Here is a 24448-nt window from a genome sequence, read left to right on the forward strand (position 1 = left end):
AGTTGGACTGAACAGTGGTTGTTGAAAAGGGAAGAAAAAAAGTGAAATATTTGGAAATTGTTTTCTTTTTGCAGGGTTTGAAATGGACCCTTCTTTTCTTTTCTTTTCTTTTCTTTTCTTTTCTTTTCTTTTTTCCAGTATTTCTCCCCATTTTTGAAAAATTTCCATTTTCAAAAAAGACAGGAAAAGAAAATACGAGTTCAGTCATTTTTGAAAGGAAAAAGTCAAAGGAAAAAATGAAAAATAAAATAAAAGACGGGAAAAGGAAAAACAAGAGAAGAAGACAAAAGGAAAAGATGGGCGGGGGGGAGGAAAATGAAAATCTAAAATCTCCAAAACATGGAAAAAATAACTAACAATCTAGATATTTTCATTTCTGATTTGCATCTAAAAAAGTTAAAAGGTTAAAAAATATCAAACATTTTTCACAAAAAGGTCATTAAAAAAAAAAAAAGCCATTTATCAAACAATAACAACAAAACCAAACAGGAAATCACATCAAGCCTTTTTGTAGAACAAATTTCAACCAGCTCTATTACCTAAGGGTTTGTACGCGGGACATGAATGTGCTGTGTACAGAGCATACTTCTGTATTAGGTGGAAGCAGAAGGAAGTGCCTTGTGAAAGTGAAGTCTGTCACTGAGAGAGGAAACGTACTGTGTGGGCAACAGGATACTGTTAAGAGGTGCCCCAGAACTTGGTATTGCCTGCCTTTTAAAATTTGCTTGGGGAAGGGAGGGTATCAGAGAATGTCCTAAACTGAATATCCAGCCAGACTATCACCTTGCTACAGATCAACCCAGGCGGCACTCAATCTGCAAGGAGGCTATGTCTCTTTGGGATTTGTCATGATGATGATGATGATGACTTATAATACTTAGTTGTGCCTTGAGTGCAGGGGACTGGACTAGATGACCTCTTGAGGTCCCTTCCAGTTCTATGATTCTATGACATAGGCGCCAATTCCGTGGCGCCAGTCCTGGAGCACTCACAGAAAAAAATTAACGGTTGCTTAGCACCCACTGGCAGCCAAGCTCCCCTTCCTCCCTCCCACCCACCAGTGGTCTTGCCGATCAACTCCTCCCCTTCCCTTCCAGTCCCTCCCACCTGCTGCGGATCAGCTGTTCTGTGGTGAAAAGGAGGCACTGGTAGGGAGGGGAGGAGCGGGGATGGGGCACGCTCAGGGGAAGGGTGGGAAGAGGTGGGGAATAGGCAGAGTGGGGGCGGGAAGAAGTGGGGTGGGAGCTTAAGGCCAGGGGTGGGCAAACTACAGCCCACGGGCTGGATCTGGCCCATGAGGGCTTTGAATCCAGCCCGCAGGATTGCCATCCCTGTGGTGCCGCGGGCCCCGCGTCGCTCCAGGAAGCGGCTGGCACCACATCCCTGCGGCCCCTGGGGGCAGGGGCGGGGCAGAGGGCTTAATGCACTGCCCTCGCCTGTGGGTATCTCTCCCAAAGCTCCCATTGGCTGGGAACGGGAAACCACGGCCAATGGGAGCTTCAAGGGAGGTACCCACAGGCGAAGGCAGTGCGCTCAGCCCTCTGCCCTCCTCCCCTAGGGGGCCGCAGGGACGTGGTGCTGGCCACTTCCCGGACCAGTGCTGGGCCGGGGCTAGGGCAGGCAGGTAGGGAGTCTGCCCTGGTCCCGGTGTGTGCTGCTGCCATCCCAGAGCCATTCCAGGTAAGCGGCACCAGGCCAGAGCCCGCACCCTGAACCCCTCCTGCACCTCAACTCCCTGCCCTGAGCCCCCTCATCCACCCCACACCCCTCCTCTGCCCCAACCCCTTGCCCTAAGCCCCTTCCTGCACACCGCACCCCCTCCTGCACCCTGTACTCCCTCCCGCACCCCCAACCCCCTGCTCCAGCTCTACATTCATGGCCCTGCATGCAATTTCCCCACCCACATGTGGCCCTCAGGCCAAAAAGTTTGCCCACCCCTGGCTTAGGGGAAGGGGTGGAATCAATGGGGGCGGTGCCTGGGGCAGAGCAGGGACAGGAAGAGTGGGGGTGGGGGTTTCGGGGAAGGGGTAGAGTTGGGGCGGGACCTGGGGCAGAGTGAGGGTTGAGCACTCTCCGGGAAATTTGGAAGCTGGCGCCCGTGAATGATGATCTGCAGCAGAATGAAGATTACAAACAAACCCTATTAGACTGCATGGGTAGTATCAATGAGTCGGCCTTGCTATGGAGAGATGGACCCTTCCTCATCCTCCTGCCACCTTTGCTTCCATGCCATGCAGTGGCTTAACATCCAGAGAGTGTGACCTCACAGCCACTGGCCAAACTAATAAGACCTCATGAGTCTGCCTCACTTCCATGTTAAGAAGAGAAGATGAACCATCACCTCTCCCCCCTGGTGTGGATTACATTTGCAGCTCTGCATGGGAAGATAATAAGGATGATCAGATCTTATCAGGAAGGACCTCCTTTGCCCCAACCCCGCACACAATGGCCCAGGTACATTATAGGTTTATCTTCAACTGCTGAAGCCTTAGGTATTGGCTAACTCAGAGGCAGGATAGGAGACCTGATGGACAAATGGTCTGATGGGGTAAAGGAAATCCTATGTTCCTACGTGTGTAACTCCAGTGATTACTGATCACTTACACAGGTTAAACTGGGCACCATGGCCAGGACCGGCTCCAGGGTTTGCGATCGCAATTGCGATTGGCGGCACTCTGGTGGCAGCTCCACCATGCCGCTTTCTTCTTCAGCGGTAATTCGGTAGCAGGTGCTTCCCTCCGAGAGGGACTCACCTCTGAATTGCTGCGGAACAGCCCGATGTGCCACCCCTTCCCCTTGACCGCTCCAAGCACCTGCTTGCTGGGCTGGTGCCTGGAGCCGGCCCTGACCATGGCTGAGTTTTCCTGGGGCTGGGTGTGTGTGTGTGCTTTTTTGCTTTCCTCTGGGGCACTGAACAGAAGTCACCTGTTAGGGCCACCTGATGCTCCAACTAAAATCCACTAGGGAAGATTATGAATTGAGCTGTGTTCTCTCTATAGAGCCTTCTCATCCTCATAGACTAAGGCTTCCCTACAATGCTCTAGCAGGGTAAAGGACTTCAGCATATCCGGGGAATAAGGCCAACTTTCTGGGTCACCATGTCACCTAATCGTGTTCTGAAAGATCTGAGAGCTGCAGACTTTGCCAGCAGAGTTAACATGTTGTTAAGTATTTCAATCACCTTCTCCAAAAGGTGGCATTACAAGGGATCCCCAGACTCAAATTCCTTCTCCCCAAGTGGCTCCGGCTCCCTGCTCACATTTCCAGGCGCACTGAGGACATCTGCATCCAGCCCAGTGCTCACCCTTCCTCCTCTAATCCAATTTCATTTTGAGGCTGCATCTCATGCCTGTCCTGCATACACCAGCCAAATGTCATGGCCGTGTGCCAGTTCTTTCCAGAGAAGAGGGGAATTTCTCACAGCTGCCTCTGACTCTCTCATTGCATGTGTGTGTCGAAGGTGAGGATGTGGGTTTTTCTGAGAAAGATGCTTACGGAACCAGCTAGAATTCAAACTCTCCCTGGCCTGGCTCCAGATCATCCTCTAAGCTCATATCCACGCATTCCACTCGTCCTATCCTGGTTTTCTCTCTGGCCTCCTCCCCAAGGCTCTCCGTAGTGGGCAGGGTCATACTTTCACTTGAGTTGCCCTTCCTTGTGGAAAGATCACCACTTCTGTATCTTCTAGCACTGGAGACAGAGAAATAACTGTAGTGCATGGATGATATATGAATGAACACCACCCAGGGAGATCAGGGGAACATGATTCCATCCCTAAAATGTTTACCAAACACTACTGAGTGCAGAGACACAAATAGCATACCATTAGCAATAACTATGAAGCTAATTATACTGAACTGGAATAACCCACTGGATCTAGTTCAGTTTGCAAAAATATATTCTGAAAAGCAGAATTGTATGCAAATACTTAGAATAATATGGAATGCAGTTAATTAGTTCCAAGATCTCAGATACACTTGTGAGGAGGGCTGTACGAAGCTTAGATAAATACACCTTGGTGATTCCATATATCCTGGTATTTTGGACTTGGAGATAGAAAATCCCTCCTGTATGTGGCATTGCATCTTCATTCCTCAGCAGAGCTGAATAATGGAGACTCTCAAGGTTTTGTTTCCTCTCAAAAAAATTCAAACTTTATTTTATGAACTTGTATCAGGATGGTTTCACAGATGGACAATACAGTTGTGTTCATAAATATGATGGGTTTTCAGGGTTGCCAATACTCACAATATTTGGTGTTCAGCTGAAAGCCTCAGCTCCTGGAGTCATGTTATTACACACAAATCTCAGTTGTCGTTCAAAAACTGGAAAATTAACATTTTCCAAAAAATAATTCAGTTTCTAACCCCGAGGGTGGCAGAGGAACATTTGAAAACAGGAATCCTAAAGCCTCCAAAAACAAAAATAAGAAGAGCCCCAAATGTATTCTTCTTAAAATCTGAATCTTTTAAACCAATCTCATGATTTTGGGGGTCTTGGCTCATAATTGTTGAGTGCTTGGGGTTGGCAATACTCAATTTTGCTTTTATTCATTTTTTTTTAATTTTTCCTTTGCCTGCCTCATATTTCCATAAATAATTGTGGCAGTGTGTGTTACTTTTGTTAATATGAAATTTCCCACATTCTAGAGATCAGTTTTAAAATTCAGAGACCAAAAAGCCATAGATAGGGACACCTCAGCAGCAGACCAGAAAATGAAGAGTTTGATCCTGCTCTATTAAAATTAATGGGGTATTTTCATTTGACTTGAATGGGAGCAGGATCAAGCCTTAAGTCCTGTATTATTACTAACTTAGCATCCAGATCTGCACTATAGGGCTTAAAAACAAAGAGGAGAAATAAATGGAATACATCTTCCTCTATTTAAATCTCACCTTCAACTGTCTTTTGTTTAGCTAATGAACACTGCTTTGGATGAAGTAGATTGTAGGAAACTAGAAGTGTATTTTATTAATTGAATGGATTACACCATCATGTCAGTTTCCAGTGCTCTCCTGTTACTGAGAGTTGAGCAGAGTCAGTTACCAGTACTTTGCCCTTTGATTACAAAGGGCTTTAGATGAACTGCACTAATATTAATCAGTGCTCATAACTCACCCTGTCAGATTTAAACTGGTGCATATTAACAGAAATTAGCTGCAAGGACTGTGGCTCAAAGGTGTTGGGAGCTCCGTAGTGCACAGCAAATGGATGCAGCCAGAGTAAGCACTTCCCCTCTATTGAACAGGGCAGACAGGATCTGTTTGTGTAGGTTCCCCTTAGCTCCATTAAAATGCAGCTAGACAGTCCAGAGGTACCAGGTATCACAGGGGTAGCTGTGTTAGTCTGGATCGGTAAAAAGCAACGAAGAGTCCTGTGCCACCTTATAGACTAACAGACGTATTGGAGCATAAGCTTTCGTGGCTGAATACCCACTTCATCAGATGCATGAAGTAAGAGGGGTAGGCACGGTGCTTGGTCTCCCTCTATGTGCTGTCATGGAATGATCTGGAGGGACAAGCTGAGGTGCTCTGTATTGGGAATTGGAAGCAGAATAAAGGTGAATCTGAAGTATGTTCACAGGATTCCGGCATTCCTAAGAAATACAGCAGTCAGGAGCGCACTGGGGAGCCTGGATGATAGTGGCTCTAAAAGATATTAAAGAGGAAAGGATTGTTCCTTGATAAACATGGACCAAAGTGGAAATCCCAGAGAGTGTCAGACAAGTCCAAGGCACCCCTTAAGGGAGCCTTGGCAAGCAGCCATTCCCTAAAGCATCCAAGAGAACATGCTTATCAGAAGACTGGCTCAAAGCAGATCCTCTGGAAAACAAGTTAGTTTCCTGTGAATGGGAGCCAGACCAAAGGGAAAAGTTAATGGATGGTCAGATGGTGGCTAAGTGTGCCTCAGTGATACACAGCATTATTGCAACAACTCACCCATGCCAGCCTGTTTCTTTTCCTGTAAAGAGAACTAACACCCCTTTGATTAAGAATTTTTCCTGTCCAAACTTACATTGGGATGTGGCAAAGCATTACCAGTTATGATGAAAACCACAGAGCAAGGAAAATGGGTATCAAGAAGACAGAGCTCTTGTGCCCATGCCTTAGACAGTCCATTTCAGAGTGTGGCATTGGATCCAGTGGAGCTGCTGAAAGGTTTCTCAGATGGTCTATACTACAAACTATTGTGTAACTCCGGCCTTGTGGCCTGCAGGGTCTGAAAGGGTTGCAGGTGCCTGGATGGGCCAGCCAGTCAGGGTGTGGTTCCAGCGCTCAAATGGCCCTGGAGCTGGAGACGGTTCCAGCTCTGATATTCCAATGGAGATCTATTTTACAGATTAGGGCCAAGCTGTGATATTTGGATCTAGCGATGGCCCTGCTCTAGCACATACCCACACAAAAATCTGTTCACAAAAATGACCAATGTGTTGCCCATGCAGCACTGTTCAGACCCATCACGTTGAAAACTGGACTCTTGTTGTGTCACCTCTGCCTCTGGCTCTTAAGGGAACAAAGGGATTTCTTGTTCATGTGAATCAGCACAACCAATTCTCTTTATGTTACATGTGGGGAAAAGACCGCTGTAACTGGTGTGCACTAAGAAGAACAGGAGTACTTGTGGCACCTTAGCTACTAGTGCATGTTAGCTATTCCACATTGACGCCCAGTGTGGACACTCTTGCTGAGCACTAAGAATGACTTTGTGCGCATTAGCTTAATGCACTTTGGAAGTGTATTAAGCTAAACCACCCGAGGGCACGCTTAGTGCACAGTAAGGATGGCCATACAGGGAGTGAGTACAGAGTAGCTAGTGCACTGACTTGACAAACTCTGTGCAACTACACATTTGAAGGCTATTTGGGGATACCTCGTTCCCTCAAGCCCTTCTGGTTTGCTTCCCTTAGCATTAGCTGCTTCTCTTCCAGAAAGATGGGTCAGAATGAAAGGGGCCCCTTGCCAGCTACATATGGTTGCCTGTCCCCATCTAATTTCAGATGCACTTATTGGAAGCCAAGTGTAACGAGCATCACTGTAATCTAGCTCGGTGCCTATACCATGCTCTTCTCCACAAGATCTGAGCAGTTCCAGTAATACTAAGCACAACCAGACAGTTGCAGAATGAGAGTCCTGAGGAAATGAATGGGGCCTGTGTTGGCTTGAGCAGAAAGTGGAGCTCTGAGCATTGTGACAATCTGTAAGCTGAAAAATGGGTCTGACTGGGACAAATCCCTCCATGACGCCTTCCACATTGGCAAGAGGGTGGTTGCAACTCATCTCCACACCGTCATTAGCCAGAGGTTTGGGGGCTGTCCAAAATACTTTTCATGACATTCCAGAGCAGGTGAAATGGCCCCATTTTAGGAGTTTGACAACCAATCTGAATCTCAGGCCAGGTTCCCTGGGAATTTCATGAGGTTCGTAAACCTTGGAGTAAGCCTGGTGCCAGGTTTTGGGCGAGCCAAGGATATTGTTCTGGTTCCAGGTGGATGACATATGGAACTGCAGTTTGGCCTGCAAGGCCCTGAACGTATTCATTGCATTCCTATTTGTAGCCACGCTGCTGTGCAACTGGATTCAGAGCCAAGCTCACAGCTTGCTTTCATAATCTGAAGAAATCTCCATAAATGTGTACTGCCCCCTAGCGGACACATATGGAAATAGCTAAACTGTCCACAAAGGCCAACAGGTGGAACTTATTAAAAACACCTGAGATACACTGTGTCCCTCTATAAAGAAACAGTTGAGCTTTCACCATCACAACTTTGTCATGTATGGTGCCAAATTCACACCAGCAATATGTTATCAGTGCAGCGGTTCTCAAACTTCATTGTACTACGATCCCCTTCTAACAACAAAAATTACTACACGACCCCAGGATTGGGGACTGAAGCCTGAGCCCCACCGTCCCAGGTGGGGGGCGGGGGTATGGACGGGCAAAGCTGAAGCCCAAGGGCTTCAGCCCCAGGCAGGGGGCCTGTTACCTGAACCTCACCACCCAGTAGCCCTCCACTGGGGTTGGGCCCTGCCCCCCTCTGGAGCCGCAAATGCTGGAGGAGCAGATAGCTGGTGTGAGTTCCCCACCTTCCCGGGGGGCTCAGGCATCTGGCTTTAGTCCTGGGGTGGCGGATGGCAGGCTCTGGCAGTACAGTGGCCGGCTCCAGCCAGAGGGTCTGACTGTGGGCCTTTGGCTGCGTAGCAGTGGGCTTCATCCCCCGTTCACAAGGCCTAGCAGGCTCTGTCCCCCAGCACCAGGCTCACCTCCCCCGTCATCTCCCCTGGACCCTGCTTCCTCCCCCAGGCTCACCACTCTCCTCATCACCCCTGCTGCCTCCTTACCCACCTCCCCATCCAAGGCTCAATTTGTCCCCCAGCTAGACAGGACTGAGTAAGTCTGCTGTGAAAAATGATATTTGTATGTTTGTTAATATCGCTTTTCACTGCCTCTCAGCTAGCTAACAAGTCTGCTGCTGTGAAAAGTGATATTAACAAACATACAAATATCACTTTTCACAGAAGTAGACTTACTAGCTAGCAAGCCTAAAAAAAATGTAACCAAAAAAGCAAAAGAAACAATAAAAAAAGACAAGTATGTGCAAAGCACCTTATTTGTGTTTCTATTCTGTTTAGATCCAGTAAAGAATAGAGACAACTGTATGTTATTTTTATTATTAAGTCTGCAATAAAACCCTACATAAATAAATTACTCTAATTTGGACATGTAGATGTGCATATTTATTTGTTTCTCCTAAAGTTAATTAAGTATTTTAGGAAAAATTGTCAGCATGGCCATCAGCAAGAGTTGGTGCAAATTCTTCTCCCCCCACCCTACCTCTAGTTATGCAAAAACCCAGCTTTTGAAGCTATGTCCTGAGAAGAGAGTGATTGTCTGCTGATAACCTGTTCTAGAGTCCCAACATCAAAGGCCCAAACTGTATAAAAGAGGGATTCACAGATTCATGGGGATGCTTGTTTCGAGCTAACACCTCCCATGAACTTGTAACTACAGAACAACCCTTGGGGTATGAAGGATTGCTCCCTTGCTGGAGCCCTTCTTGGAGTTGGGGGTGATCTCTGGTAAGCATACTAGCCTGGGTGTAGGTTTGGCTATTTTTTTAATGTTTTCTCTGGAATGCTTTCACCTGAGGCCTGGTCTACACTGGGAGGGGGTGGGAGGGATCGATCTAAGTTACGCAACTTCAGCTACGTGAATAACGTAGTTGAAGTCGATGTACTTAGATATACTTACCACGGAGTCCTCACTGCACTAGGTCGACTGCTGACGCTCCCCCGCTGACTCCGCTTCCACTTCTCGCTCTGGTGGAGTACTGGAGTCAACGGGAGAGTGCTCGGCAGTCAATCCAGCGCGTAATGGAGACATGCCTTTAGAAATGAATGTGATGCTTAGAAAGGGCTGTGTGGTAACTTCTAATTGTGGGCAATTTCACTGTTTATAGCTGCTGGAGTGAAAGCAAAGGGCAGCCATTGGCCTGCTTAGGCAATCTGTCTTGCTGGGGAACTCACAGTGTAGGCAGGGAACTGTGCAGCCCGGAAAAACCCTGGTCAGGAGGGAAAGAGATGTGGTTCTCTGCCCAAGAGAGGTGATAGCTGAGGGGCCAGGAGCCTAGAGTGGGTACCCTGGCTACAAATGTGGGAATAATACAGGTGCAGTTGCCTTAAATTGTGACAGAAGGCTTTTGAGAAATTATAGAATATCAGGGACGTCATCTAGTCCAACCCCCTGCTCAAAACAGGACCAATCCCCAGATTTTTGCCCCAGATCCCTAAATGGCCCCTTCAAGGATTGAACTCACAACCCTGGGTTTAGCAGGCCAATGCTCAAACCATTGAACTATCCCTCCCCCCTGAAAGCTGGGTTTTGCAGCTTGCTCTGAAAATGGTCCAGACAGGGCTCATTCTTGCTTTGCACCCAGGTTAAAATGAAGGTGTAAAAGGGAAAATAATGTGCCTAAAGGAGCTCAGCAGCATTATGGATGGGACATGGGCCCATTGACCTGCTATATTTTCATTCTAAGCTAACATGCTCTGACTCCACTCCCAATAGGGAATACACACCAAACTTACCCCTGCTCTTAGATTTGACTTTAATATTAACTTAAATAGCAAGGTAACACAAAACTCATTCTCCTAGGCTTGGGTGTTGCCAGGGTTTTTCCATGCAGGACTTTTCTGTCCCTGCTTTTAGTTCCTTCTGTTTCAAATACATTCCTACTCCGGAGTTGGCACAAATAGGATGCCACTGATCTGATAACAGAATAAGACCATGTCTACACTACCATTTTTGTCGGTATAACATATGTCGCTCAGAAGTGTGAAAAAACACCCCCCTCCCCTGAGTGACATAAGTTATACCAACAGAAGCGCCGGTGTGGACAGCGCTATGTCAGCATGAGAGCTTCTCCTGCTGACATGGCTACCGCCGTGGAGGTGGTTTTATTATGTTGACGGGAGAGTTCTCTCCCGTTGGCACAGAGCGACTACATGAGCAATCTTATAGCAGCACAGCTGCATCGGTACATCTGTGCCGCTGTGAGCTTTCTAGTGTAGACATGGCCTGAAAGTCAGCATAAATAATCTGTCTCCAGGGTTCTAGCATCTGACCTCAGGGTGACTCAGTAGAAGAGCTCTGCACAGTCTTATAATATGCCAACCTACCAAACACCTCTATTACCTTTTCATTATGTCACTGTTGTGTGTGCGCGCCCACACACACACTTTCCCACTTCATGGCTTGAATCTGCAGCCTACACCTATGTTCAGACCTGTGATGGGATGTACCCCCCACCTGCCCTGCAAGAGCTGAATTAGGCCAAATTAGCCAATTAAGCTGCCTAGGCTATATAGAGGGGGCTAATTAGAAGGAAGCTCATCTGTGAGGGAACAGGCGAGGCTTCTATAAAACCAGGAGGCCAGCAACAGTGTGGGGAGCAGCATGGAGGAAGCCTATGGGCCCTCTCCCTGAGGTGGTGAGGCATAGGAAGGAGTCAGTCAGTCAGTCAGGAGGTGAGAGCAATAAGGTTGTGTAGATGCAGACCTTAACTGTTCACTACAGAGCAAAGGGTGGGCCTGGGTTCCCCTATCAACCACTGAAGAGTGGTATTGCTAAGGGCAGTAACTAGGAAGGCTGCTGTAGTCACTGCAGGAGTGACACAGTCAGGACAGTGGGGGTGAGGACTGCCTGTGGAGGGAGACTTTGAAAGACACCCTGGAAGGGGAAACCAACTAGTGATCTGGCTGAAGGACTGAGTCACAAAGAAGAAGCTACAGTTCCTGGAGCGACAGAGGGGTTGTAGAGCAATAAAGAGACAGTGATGGAGGGCAACTGCAGGAAGAGGTGTTGGCCTGTCAGAGCTAATCCCCAGAACAGCCAGGAGGAGGTACCAACCAGTAGTGAGTAGAGTGCTCTGTCACAAGACCCCAAGAGTACTATTCATATGTGTAAGGGCTACTGGACAAGGCCTTAACTTTGGCCCCAAAAGACTAGAGACCTGACTCACCACTGACTAACCAAAGTTTGTTACCTGTGTAACACCTTTGAAATCAGTGGAGTTAGGCCAGCTTTAAGAAGTGTCTGACTGTGATTATTCCATTCCAATGAGTCTTTATCAAGCAGTAATGTACCATGCCATAAGCAGTTGACCATTGACGAGAGAGCCCATCTATACATTCTGCCTGATGTAAAAAGCACAGCAGAGGGTGTGGCTGATCTTTGCAAAAGAACTTTAATCAACAGAGCGATAACATTTCTATGTTAAGGAGTCTGGCTCATTTTAAATCCCATGCAGAGATGTTGCAAAAAATTCTGTTCTTGGCCTCAGATCTAACCAATCAATTTGGAGGCTGATATGATTTCTTTGTGTGCAGTCCCTACAAGTTCTGCTCATCCTTCTATCATTAGCAAGAGTCCGTGGAGCAGCCACTCCTATGACCCTGAGTCCCACCAGCTCTGTATCATGCCAGTGCTGAGTGTCATGCCTGTATGTCAGTCAATGGACCTCTCTGTAACAAAGATAAAGCTCATCTGTGCAGGTGACAGAGCTTTCTTGGATGCTGGTCCTAGACAAAAACAACGAAAAGTCCTTGTAGCACCTAACAAATTTATTTGGGCATAAGCTTTTGTGGGATATAACCCACTTCATCAGATGCATGGAGTGGAGAATACAGTAGGCAGGTATAAATATACAGCCCATTAAAAGATGGGAGTTGCCTTACCAAGTAGGGGGTCAGTGCTAACGAGGTCAATTCAATTAGGGGGGATGGAGCCCATTCCCAACAGTTGACAAGAAGGGTGAAAGCTTATGCCCAAATATATTTGTTAGTCTCTAAGGTGCAACAAGGACCCCTCTTAACTGATACAGACTAACACGGCTACCACTCTGAAACCTAGTCCTAGACAGTGGTATGAACTACCCCAGGAGATAAGGACAATTGCAAACCTCACCACCTTCCGCTCCAAGTGCAGAGGAGTGTGTACATTAATAAAACAAAACCAAAAAACCCCTACCCACACAAGACACTCCATTGCACACACTTCTCTCATTCTCTCTGCAGCGGGAGAACTAACAATCAGACATGCCAAGCCCACAAAAATCCCAGAGAAATTGGGCTTGTTTTTGGCTTAATTGGCTTGTGAGTTGTTTGTTGCCTAGTTTTTGGCTTGTAGCTTGTTGCTTCTTTTTTTTTTTTGATCGGCTCCCGGCAAGCAGGGGCGGGCAAGGGGGGTAGGGAGAGTTGGGGTGCACAGCAGGCCCACCACAGTCCTAGACTGTACGCTGGGGGAATCTAGTCACATAGAGTGGTGGGGTTCTTAGGGATTGACTTGTTTTGGCCTTGTTTTGAAATGGGATTAACTTGATTTCTGGCTTATTGTGAAAGTCGGAGTGCTAATTTATGGCGTGAAAGTTGGCAACCATGATAACAATGTGTGACAGATGTTAGTCACGTTGCTTAATACACCACTGGAAAGCACTCAGATACTATGGTGATGAGAACAGTTTAAGAACCTATATAGAATAGTCAGATTTGTATATGAAATAGTCTGAGGGATAGTACCATGTCCCACAGTGAACTGAGAGTTCCTTCAGAGCATTGAAGACAACAAGAAGTTTGCCAGTTGCTATTAGAGACAGTTGTGCCACTCTGTATCCACTTATCAACAGGGAACCATGGCTTAGAGGGAAACATTACAGAATAGGGACAGTCCTTCCAAAGGCAAGACTGCAACTAAGTTTCCATTTTAAACTCCGATTTGCTCCCTTTTCCCCTTGATAGAACCCCCTCCACCCCCACCTCGCAAGGCCTCAAAATATCACCCTCAAAATTATCTGGTTATATCTGGGGCTAAGATAGATTTTAATTTTTTTTTCTAACTTTGAAGCAAATCGGACAAGGGGGTTCTGATTTATGACATCCTAAATAGAGATGTCCAGGGTTCCACATAACTCTTCTGATAGAAAGGACAGTGATAAAATCTACTTTACTGGACTCCCTTAGCTGAGATACCCAGGTCCAAAATATAGTTTTTAAAGTTTGATTTTAAAAGTTATTTAAATTTCATTCTGTAATGCTGCCAGGAAGGTCAGCTCTGGCAATCTGAATACAAGACATCACATGATTGCTGGAGACCTTAACTTTCTTTCTTTCTTTTTTTTTTTTTTTTTTTTTTTAATGCAAGTCTCCAGCCCTTTCCCTTGCAGAGAGAGAGCTAAAAGTGTAATGTGATCAACTTGGAAGGCTCGTCAAAGGGTGGGGGGAAAGATTTTTCTATTGGAAGGTTCACAAGTGGGTCTCCCTATTTCTGTGGGTTGCAGGAGGTTCAGGGGAATGGGGTAATGGCTACCCCCATCAAAGCCCTGTTCTCAGCCAGTCCTTTCTCCTAGTGGACCTCCTGAGGAACAAGAAAGAAGTTTTTCTTAGTTCTACAGTCCTCACCCCAATTCTCTTGCCAGCCATAGGCAGCCAGCTCCAGTCCTTCAAACATCCCACCATTGAAAGGAATGGGGCTGTATTCCTGTGCACCTCCTGGTCCCTGCAGGAGAGGAGCCTTGTTCCTGTGAACCTACGGAAGTTTGCAAGAGTTCAGCTCCCTCTATGTGCACCCATGGGAAGCCTCCCCTCCAAGAATGGGTGGAGATGTTAGTAGCAGGAGTTGATGCAGTCAGCAGACCAAAGAGGTATTCTTTCCCCTGGAGCTCCTAAGGACTGCCAGTTTGAGCCTCCCCTCTTGCAAAACTCATAGGATTTGTGGGAACAGGTCAGGGCTCCTCTCCAGCCAATCTTAGGGCCATTTAAAAGAAACTGAGGAAATTCCCCCCACAAAAAACTTCAGTAAAGTGAAGTTACGGCTGCAGGCTCATCAGTGGTTTGAGTGCATATGGCCTTTCAGGAATGTTAGAAATTAAAAAACAAACAACAAAACACAATGCTTAATTAAATGTTAGAAACCCAGTCAATTCAGAGTTAAAGTTGCATTTTTTAAGCCAGGTACCCTAGGCATCTTAACTCTGTTTTACAGCAATATCCTGACAAAAGAATCAGAATGACACACTAACTTATCCATCTCAAATAAAGTTTCCCTTGATAGGTAGGCACAAAAAGCTAGAAAACCTCAGTCTTAATCAGACAGTAATGCTGCTGCTTTCCAGCCTTCCTAACAGTCATACTCAATGCACATCAAAGGGTTTTACAAAAAGTCTTGGTTAGACAAATACCACCAGCCTGAAAACAATCATTCCCCACATTTCATTAAGAGTCCAATTCTCTCAGGTGCTGAGGGCACTCAGGGCCAGATAGGCACCTAATGGGAATTTCAAAAGCACCTAATGACAGGTTTCAGAGTAGCAGCCGTGTTAGTCTGTATCCGCAAAAAGAAGAACAGGAGTACTTGTGGCACCTTAGAGACTAGCATTTGTTAGTCTCTAAGGTGCCACAAAAGCACCTAAGTGATTCAATAGGAGTTAAGTACCTAACCTGCTAAGGACACTTTAAAAACCCACTGGGTGCTTATTAGCATCTTTAAACACCTAAAGACCTGTAAAAATCTGGCCCTCCATGCCTTACAGGATCATGGTCTATTTGTAAAAGAAAGATGGTACTCACATGCCTCTAAAATGGAATACAATAGATTAACTAATAGTTCTGAGTGCTTGGAGATCCTTGAGTGGAAAGGACTGGCATTAGGTAACTATTCAAATACCATTAGATACAGAGCTAGCATGTGACTATATACAAACCTCAAAGACCTAGATCATGATATTAAAGCACTTACCTAAAAAGAGAAAAGGTCAGTGTGGTGCCAAAACAGCATACTAAGTACTGGAGATAGGTATGCATGAAATAAATTATAAAGCCAATGTTCTACAGTGCACATTTTCTATACCTGCAGTGTAAACAGACATTTCTAAGGGGGTGGAGATAGGCACTCATATACTATGGTGATGAGGACCATATCAGTAGGGTGACCATACATCCCATTTTGGCCAGGACAGTCCCTTTTTTAAGCCTTGTCCCGGCCATCCCGACTTTTTTGGAAAAAGTGGACTTTTGTCTCGTTTGGCCTTGCCAACAGAAAACAGGACAAATGCCCACTTGTGTCAAAAAAATGGGGTGTGGAGGAACATGTGTGTGGGGGGAGGGGCGAGTGGCAATGCCAGCCTGGTGCAGGGGGCGGGAGGCAGAGCTCTGGCATAGGGCCAGGTAGGGCTGAAGCAAGCAGTGACACCAGCCCCATATGGGTTGGGGGAGAGCAGGACTTGGGTGAACGACTCAGGCCCTGTGGGGAGGGGAGGAAGGCTCGGGTGAGTTGCTCCAGCCAGCCCTGGGGTGCGGGGTGCTTGGGCCAGCCTTGCACGGTGTCCTGTTTTCCTTTTGGGAAATACGGTCACCCTACGTATAAGTAACTTGAATGATAGATAACAGTAATTTGCGTTACTTGTTTGAGAAGTACCCTTTAACTCTAAATTTCCTGGGTTTCTATCACTTGTTTTTGTTTTTTATTCAACTAGTATTTTTAAGAGGTGATATGCTCTGAAGCCACACACATGTCCCTGCAACCTTAACTTCACCTTCTAGTTGTGTGTGTATAGGAATTGTACATGCCATGACAGAGAGAAGAATACAAAAGGACAGAGTGATCTGAACTCAGCAGGGAGAGCTGAGGGGAAACCGTCCCTTCCAGTGTGGGGCAAGGGGGTTCTGGAAGGGAGAGGGACAGAGAAAGTCCTCTCCCAGTGTGGACACTGGAGTTCCAAACTGTTATACAGTGGATTGTTATATGACCGCTTGGGACAGACCACCCACCAAAACAGAACAGAGAAGGTAGAGACGTGTGTAAGTGTTCAAGGGCTGGTTGGATCAAGAGCCATTAAGTCTGATTGCTGTGGGTTTGTGCTGTTGTCTGTGCATGTGTGAGATCAGAGCTGTAGGGTCTGTGTGCACAGAAATGTAGCCTCTGTGTGTACAAGCTGTGTAGTGGGTTTGGCAGGAGCGCCGCCAGCTTTTCCGCTGCCCTAGGCGGCGGAAGGTCCTGCCCCGAAATGCCACCCCCCACAGAGGCAGTGGAAGGTCCCGCCGCCGAAATACCGCTGTGGTCGCCACCCCCCAAATCGCAGTGCCCTAGGCGACCGCCTAGGTCGCCTAATGGGTCACGCCGGCCCTGGGGATAGGCAGGAATGTTCAGGGGGTTGTGTGTGTGTTTCTTAGGAGGTTTGTGTATCAATGATAACACGCAGTTGCATAATTTACAAGCAGTTGGAAGCACAGCACCCAGAACAAGAGAGGCCAGGAAGCTCAGTTACCATCAGACCTGTTCAAAACCATTTCCACCAAGCATGAGAGTGCAGTGCTAGCCAGAGGCCCTGTGCTAACAACCATGTTGCCAAGGTCACTGTTGGCCACCAGGAAAGTTCTCTGCTGTGTAGAAGCTGTCACCGGCCAGCTCCTCCTCTTCCTCCTCCTCCTCCATTTCCAGTTGCTTGTTCATCATGGACTGCACCTGTGGAGGAGAAGAAAGTGGTCAAGTCACCCTCCAATGCCATAACACTGGAGCCCAGAGATAGCACCACAACCGCTTCTACCAGCTCTGAAAACTGAAGTACAGGACAAGACTTGGGTCCCCTTTAAAAACAGTATCAGCGGGGTAGCCGTGTTAGTCTGGATCTGTAAAAAGCGACAAAGAGTCTGACGAAGTGCGTATTCAGCCACGAAAACTTATGCTCCAATACGTCTGATAGTCTATAAGGTGCCACAGGACTCTGTTGCTTTTAAAAAACAGTTTGGGGAGGAATAGCTCAGTGGTTTGAGCATTGGCCTGCTAAACCCAGGGTTGTGAGTTCAATCCTTGTGGAGCCATTTAGGGAACTAGAATTAAAATTTTAATAATAAAAAAAAGTCTGGGGATTTATCCTGCTTTGAGCAGCAGGTTGGATTAGGTGATCTCCTGAGGTCCCTTCCAACCCTGATATTCTATGGGGTCTGTTTCCCTGGGAGAGGGGAGTGATGAAAGGGATCCTCTTTCTGCCCTTCCTTCTCTTTTGTCTTTACTGTAATCCCTTCCCATCTCTTGTTGTGCCCCCCAACCCCTCCCCCATTCCCACTGTCTCTCACTCCACAAGCTTTTAGTTCTCTGTATTTTAAAACCCTCCCATTGCTGATAGATCATTCTCTGTCCATGATCTTTCCCTCACAATTCCAGACACTGTCTTGTAAGACCTATGTACCCCACCGTCTCCTGCTGTATCCTTTCCTTCTACACACTGACCCTACCCTCCAGCCTTGTTTCCCCAACCTGCCATGTCCTGCCCCTTTAAAACACACTCAGACCCTGTCATCCAGGCCATTCTTCCCCTGTCCTATCCTCCTCCTTCCAAGTATCAAGACTCATGGCGAGAGGAATATTCATGGCTTCACTGTGGCTCTGGCCTGCTCAGCCACAATTCTGCTGCAGACCTAAAAGACAGGCTCGGTGTGTGTACCCAAACACTCCATACCTGCAGCAACATGAACTGCAGGGGGTCATCGGGCTTCTCATACACCAAGTTTTCAGTGATCTCCTGAGAAAGAAAGTAGGAGTGTTATTAGATTTTCCTGCTGAAGGAAGGTAATAGGTTCAAGGATGCAGAAAGTTCTGCCGAGGGCAGGGATGCCCTGTCTTTGGGATGAGATTACTGAGTATTTGGGATGTGGTACAGGATGGATGGAAAAATAAAGAGATGTGAACAAGTAACGGGGAGCTTGTAAATACTGGTATTGATAGAAACAGGTAGAGGAACATTTGGAAAATGTGAACAAATACAAATGAGCTGGACAATATGTCATGGGAATCAGATACTAAGTTGACTCAAATGCTGGCAATTATTGTTCAGAACCCATGGGAAATGCTGGAGGCACTAAGGATTGGAATAAAGCTAATATGTTACTGGTCTGCTGAAAAGGAAAGAAGAGTGATCCAGGCAATTAGCTCTGTAAGTCTAACTTCTGTTCCTGGATTTTAATGTGTTCTGTTATTTTTAGCTGTAAACATTTTGGAGCATAACAGGACCATGAGCGATAATGCAGGACCTGGGCTGATAAAGACAAAAAAAAGCTAGCTTTGCTTCCTCTGCGGGTAGCCAAAGGAGATGAAGAACCCGCCCTACTCCCCTTTCAAAAACACTCACTGCCTTCCTTCCCAGGAGCCAGGAGAAGGAGGATACCCTCCCTCCTGGCTCAGTGGGGGCTGGGGCACCAAAGAAAGGAAGGCTAGACTCTTGGCTAAGGCTCTGGACTGTGACTTAGGAGACTTGGATTCAATTTGTGCTTCTTCCCCTGTGACCCTGGGCATGTCACATAGACTTGTTGTACCTCAGTTCCCCATCTATAACATGGATTTAATAATATTTCGTTTCTCCTACCCTTGACAGTCCCTGCCCTAAATCTAGATAGACAATCACAGGACAAGGCCCTGATCTTGTCTTGGCCCTCCAGGTACTACTGGAGTAATAAATAATAGATTATGCATAAAAGTACTTTCAAATGGCTTCAGTGCAGGGACTTTTTGGGGAGAGTGAGAAAGGAGGATGGAGAAACAGAATCCTCCTTGCCTCTCATTTGTGTTGTCACATCAATATAGAGTCTCCATTCTGGTCAATTGTACATAAGCCATTTGCAGGAGTGGAAATGGAGAGCACCAAGGATGTGCTGCCCCCAGCTCCACTAACTGCATACAGCATATATCCCCCCTGCCCTCCTGCCACACTTTGCTTGGATATGGCCCTGCTGCTTGGGGATGGGAATGCCTGTCCGATACATTTTTTTGTCCCAATTCTCTTCCCCTTCCTGCATGCTGTCACCAGAAGATGATGAAATGCTGCATCACCAAATAGGATCATGACCTGGGGTGACAGCTCCTTGCTGGTCAAGTTCTTTCCCATACTTAGATCTGCTTTAATCACTGGAAATGATCAGCCTTCCAATTTCCATGGTTTGGCCATGAGCCAATACGAGGCAAGAAGCCTGTGGACAGACATTTGACTCAGTACAATGTTGACAAGCTAACTTTAGGCTCTGTTTCTCAAGTGAGTTACTGGGAGAAGAGGAGGAGATGGAAAGGAAAAGTTCACCTGAAATATCTGCAGAATGTTATGTTTCTCCATGTACATAAGGGAAACTTCAAAGGGGTCTTCATACACCATAGGCTCTTCAGCTTCTGGTGATTCAACCTCTGCTGCTGATTCAACCACAGGTGCTTTGACTACAGTCTCTGCTGATTCAGCCACAGGTGGCTTGCCCACAAATGGTGACAATTCATACACAGGTACTTTGACCACAGTTGTTGGCAATTCAGCCACAGATGATTCAGTCTCGGACTGTGGCAATTCAACCATGAGTAATCCAGCCACAGACTCTGGCAATTCATCTGTAGGTGACTGGTCCACTGATGTTGGCAATTCGACTATAGGTGACTGGTCCCCAGGTGACTCAATCACTGCTGCTGGTGATTCAACAGGCTCTTGCACTTCAGTCATTCTTACTTCTTCAGGCTCTGGCTAAAACGTTTAACACATTTTAAAAACTATTTTAAATGCATAGAGTTGTGCACTAGACCCATTATGTTATTGCACCCTTTTATATGAGAGTGGGATGACGTCCAGTATTCCTTTGTAGCTACAGCTCCTACAGCAAGGGCTCCTCCACCATTTGCTAGAGCACATATTTCTGGGAGAGGATGGCACTGGTGTAGGCCTCATCTCTTTCTAGTATGAAAAGGGGAATATGAATTTTCTATTCCTCATATAAGAGATGCTACTTTCTGTCTGAGATCCTGGCTCCATAGAAGTCAATGAATGACAAAACTCTCATTGACTTCCATAGGACCAGGATTTCAGTCTTTCTTTTCCAGCTCAGAAAGGTTTAAGCAACATATGGCTCTGTAATCCTACCTTCTCTAAGAGGCTTCTGCTTTAAAAACTCTGCAGCAAACAAGACTATCCACAGAACTGAGAGCTTATACAAAACAGTGCTTTTCATCCTTGGATAGCAGTGTGCTTCAGCAGGGAGTAGAGTCTTGGTGCAGGACTTAGGAGACTCAAGTTCTGCTCACTACTCTGGGTGACTGGAGGCAAGTCACTTGACCTTTCCCTGTTTCAGTTACCCTACTGGTAAAATGAGGATAATTATATTGCCCTGCACCTCTCTTGTGCAGCGTGTTGAGCTCTATGGATGATAAGGGCTAAGTATTGTGACAATGAGTGAATATCACTCTGCCAGTTTTATGGAGGGGAGGGAAATGAATGTACAGAGAGCAACGATTTGCCCAAATTAACACACAGCCAGTCAGTGTGACAGGCTGATAGCTGGTAGCATGGCTCCATGGTGTAGTTTTGGGATTTGCATTTTATCAGACACACATTGTGCAGAGTGCAAGTGTAGAGGGTGCAGCAGATGTGTGTGAGAGCAAGGGGGTGATAGGTTGGGCAATGTGTGGGGGGGCAGAGTGTGTGTGGGGGAGGTGTAGGGGGAGAGCAGGGGTCTGAGCAGGGGGGTGATAGGGTGAGCAATGTAGGGGGGCAGAGTGTGTGTGTGGAGGGGGAGATGTAAAGGGGGCAGCAGTATGTGGAGGGGGCACAGTGCCAGGGGGGCGCAGGGGCTGCGGGAGGGTGTTCTACCGGGGGGGGGCTGTCTGGGGAGGCCTAGTCTGCTGGTGTCTCACCTGCCCCGGCCCCTCCATCCCGGAGCAGAAGCGCGTTTCATCGCCCAGCCGCCCCGGCCTCTTCTGTCTCTCGGCGCTCTCCGTATGGTGGGGGGAGATAGGGAGGGGACAGACGCTAGCGGCGGTCGGCATGGGAACAGCAGACCTCTAGCTCCGCCCCCTTTGTCCGCAGGGAGCAGGGGCGGGGCCGAAGCCCGGGGAGGTCACGTGGCTGCCCGGCCTTACGGCTCCTGCCGGCCATCTCGGAATCGGGCGGAAGGGGCTGAGTTCTAGGGCTGGGCGGTCACGTGCTGCAGGAGCTGGGCTCGTGCCGGCGCCGGGAGTGGGCAGCTCTGCGCGGCCGGCGGCTACAGCATCCCCCGCAGGGGCCGGGGGGCGAGGGGCGAGGGCAGGGTTGTGGCGCGCGCTGGCTGCACGAGGAGTTGGTGCGGGGCGGGATGCCGGGGGTCGCCCGGGGGCTTCGCATCAGCGCCTCGAGATCGGGCAGCGGCCGTGCTGCGGCCGGCCATGGGCTATGCACCCGCCGGGCTCCCAGCGCCTCAGGCTGGAGCCTGGGGTGATTCTAGTCTGCACGGGCCACCTGCGCGGTGCGAAATAGCTAGAGCGCTGTGTGGGCCCCAGGAGGTGGGTAGCGAGAGAGCCGGGGCAGAGCTTAGGGAAGGGGTCAGCAACCTTTCAGAAGTGGTGTGCCGAGTCTTCATTTATTCACTCTAATTTAAGGTTTCGCGTGCCAGTAATACATTTTAACGGTTTTAGAAGGTTTCTTTCCATAAGTCTATAATATATAACTAAACTATCGTTGTATGTAAAGTAAATAAGATTTTTTAAATGTTTAAGAAGCTTCATTTAAAAATTAAATTAAAATGCAGAGCCCCCCCCTGGACCGGTGGGCAGTGTGAGTGCAACTGAAAAATCAACTCATGTGCTGCCTTTGGCACGCGTGCCATAGGTTGTCTACCCCAGCTTAGGGGTTGGCTGGCTCAGACACCGAACCCAGCCTTATCCATTGTGCTGTTTGGTATAAATTACTTTGTTCACTGACACCTGAGGCTCCATGTGTTGTCACTGCTCGCTATTCTGGTGGTACTTTTCTCCACAAGATACGCCCACCGATGAGAGAGCACATACTATTATGTTATTGTATACACATTAATTGTGGCCCTTGGGCTCCTGCAAGGGTAACCGTATTTCCCTAAAGTGAAAACGGGATACCCAGAAGTGACGATGCAAGGGGCTGGCCTGAGCTGCCTGTTATGGCCGAGTTGCCTGGCGTCACTGCTTGTCATTCGCCCTGCTCCGTAGGGCTGATGATGGCCCAAGCCGCCTGGCGTCATCACTCACCCGAGCCATCTCGCATCGCCTGAGACCCGCTCCAAGCCCAGGCCCTGCTGCATGGGGCTCAAGCCACCATCACAGACATCACAACTTTTTAGGCAAAACTGGAAATTTGTCCCATTTGCTCTTGCCAAATGTTCCTCCGTGTCCCTATAAGGCAAGAGCAAACGGGACAAATGCCCAGTTATGCAAAAAAAGTTGTGATATCTGGGACAGAGCTCAAAAAGGGGACTGTCCTGGCCAAAATGGGAGGAGATATGGTCACCCTAGTTCCTGCCAAAGTGCCCTTTTGTTTGCTCACACATCTCATTGTGGAACCAGAGCAAGGCCTGACAGGGTTTGGAAGGGAATTTCAAATGCAAACAGTCTTTGGTAGCAAGAGTCAGGCTAACTGTAACCCTAATAACGCGAGATTTGTAGAAGCAAGGATTGTGTGAGGCGAGTGGGAAAGAACTGTGTGAGAAGTTGTTACGACCTTGTGTAGGTCATGTGTAGATAATATGGTAGACTAGAGTCTAAATAAGTGAGAAAAATAAGATAGGATGACCTATGTATAAACAAAATGCAGCTGTTGCTCATTATTGTCTGTAACAAAAGGTATAAATGCTTGCTCTTTACCTATTGAGAGACCTGCCTAGGAGGGGGAGACCCTGTGTCCTAGTGCACTCTCTCCCTCTACGCAATTGCAAGAGAAAATAAAGTATCTGTCTTTGCTGTACTGAACCAAGAGAGTGAGAACTCTCTGTTTCTCTGACAATTTGGGGGCTCGTCCGGGATGGCAACACCTGCTGAGACAGTGGCAACTGCTGCGGACCATTCCCCTTCAAACCCCATGGTGCCACAGTAGAGGTAGGAGACCTTTTGAAATCTCTATTGGGGTATCGGAGGAGGACTGTCCGTGGGGCCATCTGTCCTTGTTGGGCTTACGCCATCCGAACTTATTGACTGTGCAGCAAGATCAGATGCAGAGTGGTACTGGGGAACTGTTTTGCCGCCCCCAATAAGGTAGGTGTATGCGGTACTGAGGACAATAGTTTGGCTGCCCCCAATAAGGTTAATGTATAAGGGAAATGCATTAGGTATGCACCGGTGCTGAGGGGTTGTTACCGTCTCATAGTGTATTGAGTCCGGACATAAGGTACAGATGCATTGTGGTATATTTAGAAATAGGGGCCTTGGTGTGTGTGTGTGTGTGTGTGTGTACACCAGTGTGAGTGAAAGTTACTGGAAGATGCCCAGAGTATTCTGCGAAGTCGTTTGGCTCGTGACCAGAATTACTCTAACGCAAGCCCGGTAACTAGAGGATCTATAGAAGAACCGACCCACGGTGGCTGACTCGGCCTGGCATCATCTGGTGAGGAAGCTGCCTGGGTCTAGGAGTGTGTGTACCCATCTTCCCTCCCCCTTTTTCCTCCAGTGTGAGCCACTGACAGTCTGATCATCTCACTGGATGCAATGATAGTGAGCGGTGCCATCTCTCTGAGACCAGCCGATGCTCTTTGCTGAAGGGAGGTGTAGGAGGGTCGTGGCCATCCTCGTTAGCCTCTCCTGTGTGAGTACCCTGTAGGGAGAGATCCTTAATTTATGGGCTGCTAGCGCGGACAGGGCATCCTCCCTGTGTGTGTGATTGGAAAATGGGTGGGGGACAGTCTAAGCATTCCCTCTCACCCCCTAAGGGTACCTTTGCATATTGTATGTACATCCATTATGGTCCTAGAACCTGCAGGTATTTAGACAATTGGAATCTTTACACGTGTGAAAATCCATCTAAACAATGCCCACTAGAAGGTACCTTCAATCTAGATAAGATCATACATCTCAGAGGAGCTTTTAATCACCAAAAAGCCTCTGACACACAGTGGGGGCAATTTGTCTATTGAGGAAAGGAATGGGTTAATTTGAAATT

General features: G+C 47.6%; 1 protein-coding gene across 1 annotated transcript; it reads right to left on the reverse strand.

The window, feature by feature from the left end:
- Window positions 1-13670: 13670 nt before the first annotated feature.
- Window positions 13671-21274, reverse strand: TEX55 (testis expressed 55). Its single transcript, XM_054043617.1, has 4 exons — window positions 21208-21274; window positions 19619-20044; window positions 18008-18070; window positions 13671-17013 (listed from the first exon to the last, which is right to left on the reverse strand). Exons 1-4 carry the CDS (start codon window positions 21223-21225, stop codon window positions 16903-16905), a joined length of 618 nt encoding a protein of 205 aa, XP_053899592.1. The 5' UTR covers window positions 21226-21274; the 3' UTR covers window positions 13671-16902.
- Window positions 21275-24448: the final 3174 nt, after the last annotated feature.

This window comes from Malaclemys terrapin, chromosome 1 (genome assembly GCF_027887155.1).
Source record: "Malaclemys terrapin pileata isolate rMalTer1 chromosome 1, rMalTer1.hap1, whole genome shotgun sequence".
Taxonomy (NCBI): Eukaryota; Metazoa; Chordata; order Testudines; family Emydidae; genus Malaclemys; species Malaclemys terrapin.

Excerpts from the sequence above, each read along its gene's own strand:
- TEX55 (XM_054043617.1), bottom strand. Across the intron at positions 18,071-19,618 it reads ACATTCTGCAGATATTTCAG|GAGATCACTGAAAACTTGGT; the intron begins GTGAACTTTTCC and ends TTTCTTTCTCAG. Across the intron at positions 17,014-18,007 it reads TGCAGTTCATGTTGCTGCAG|GTGCAGTCCATGATGAACAA; the intron begins GTATGGAGTGTT and ends TCTCCTCCACAG.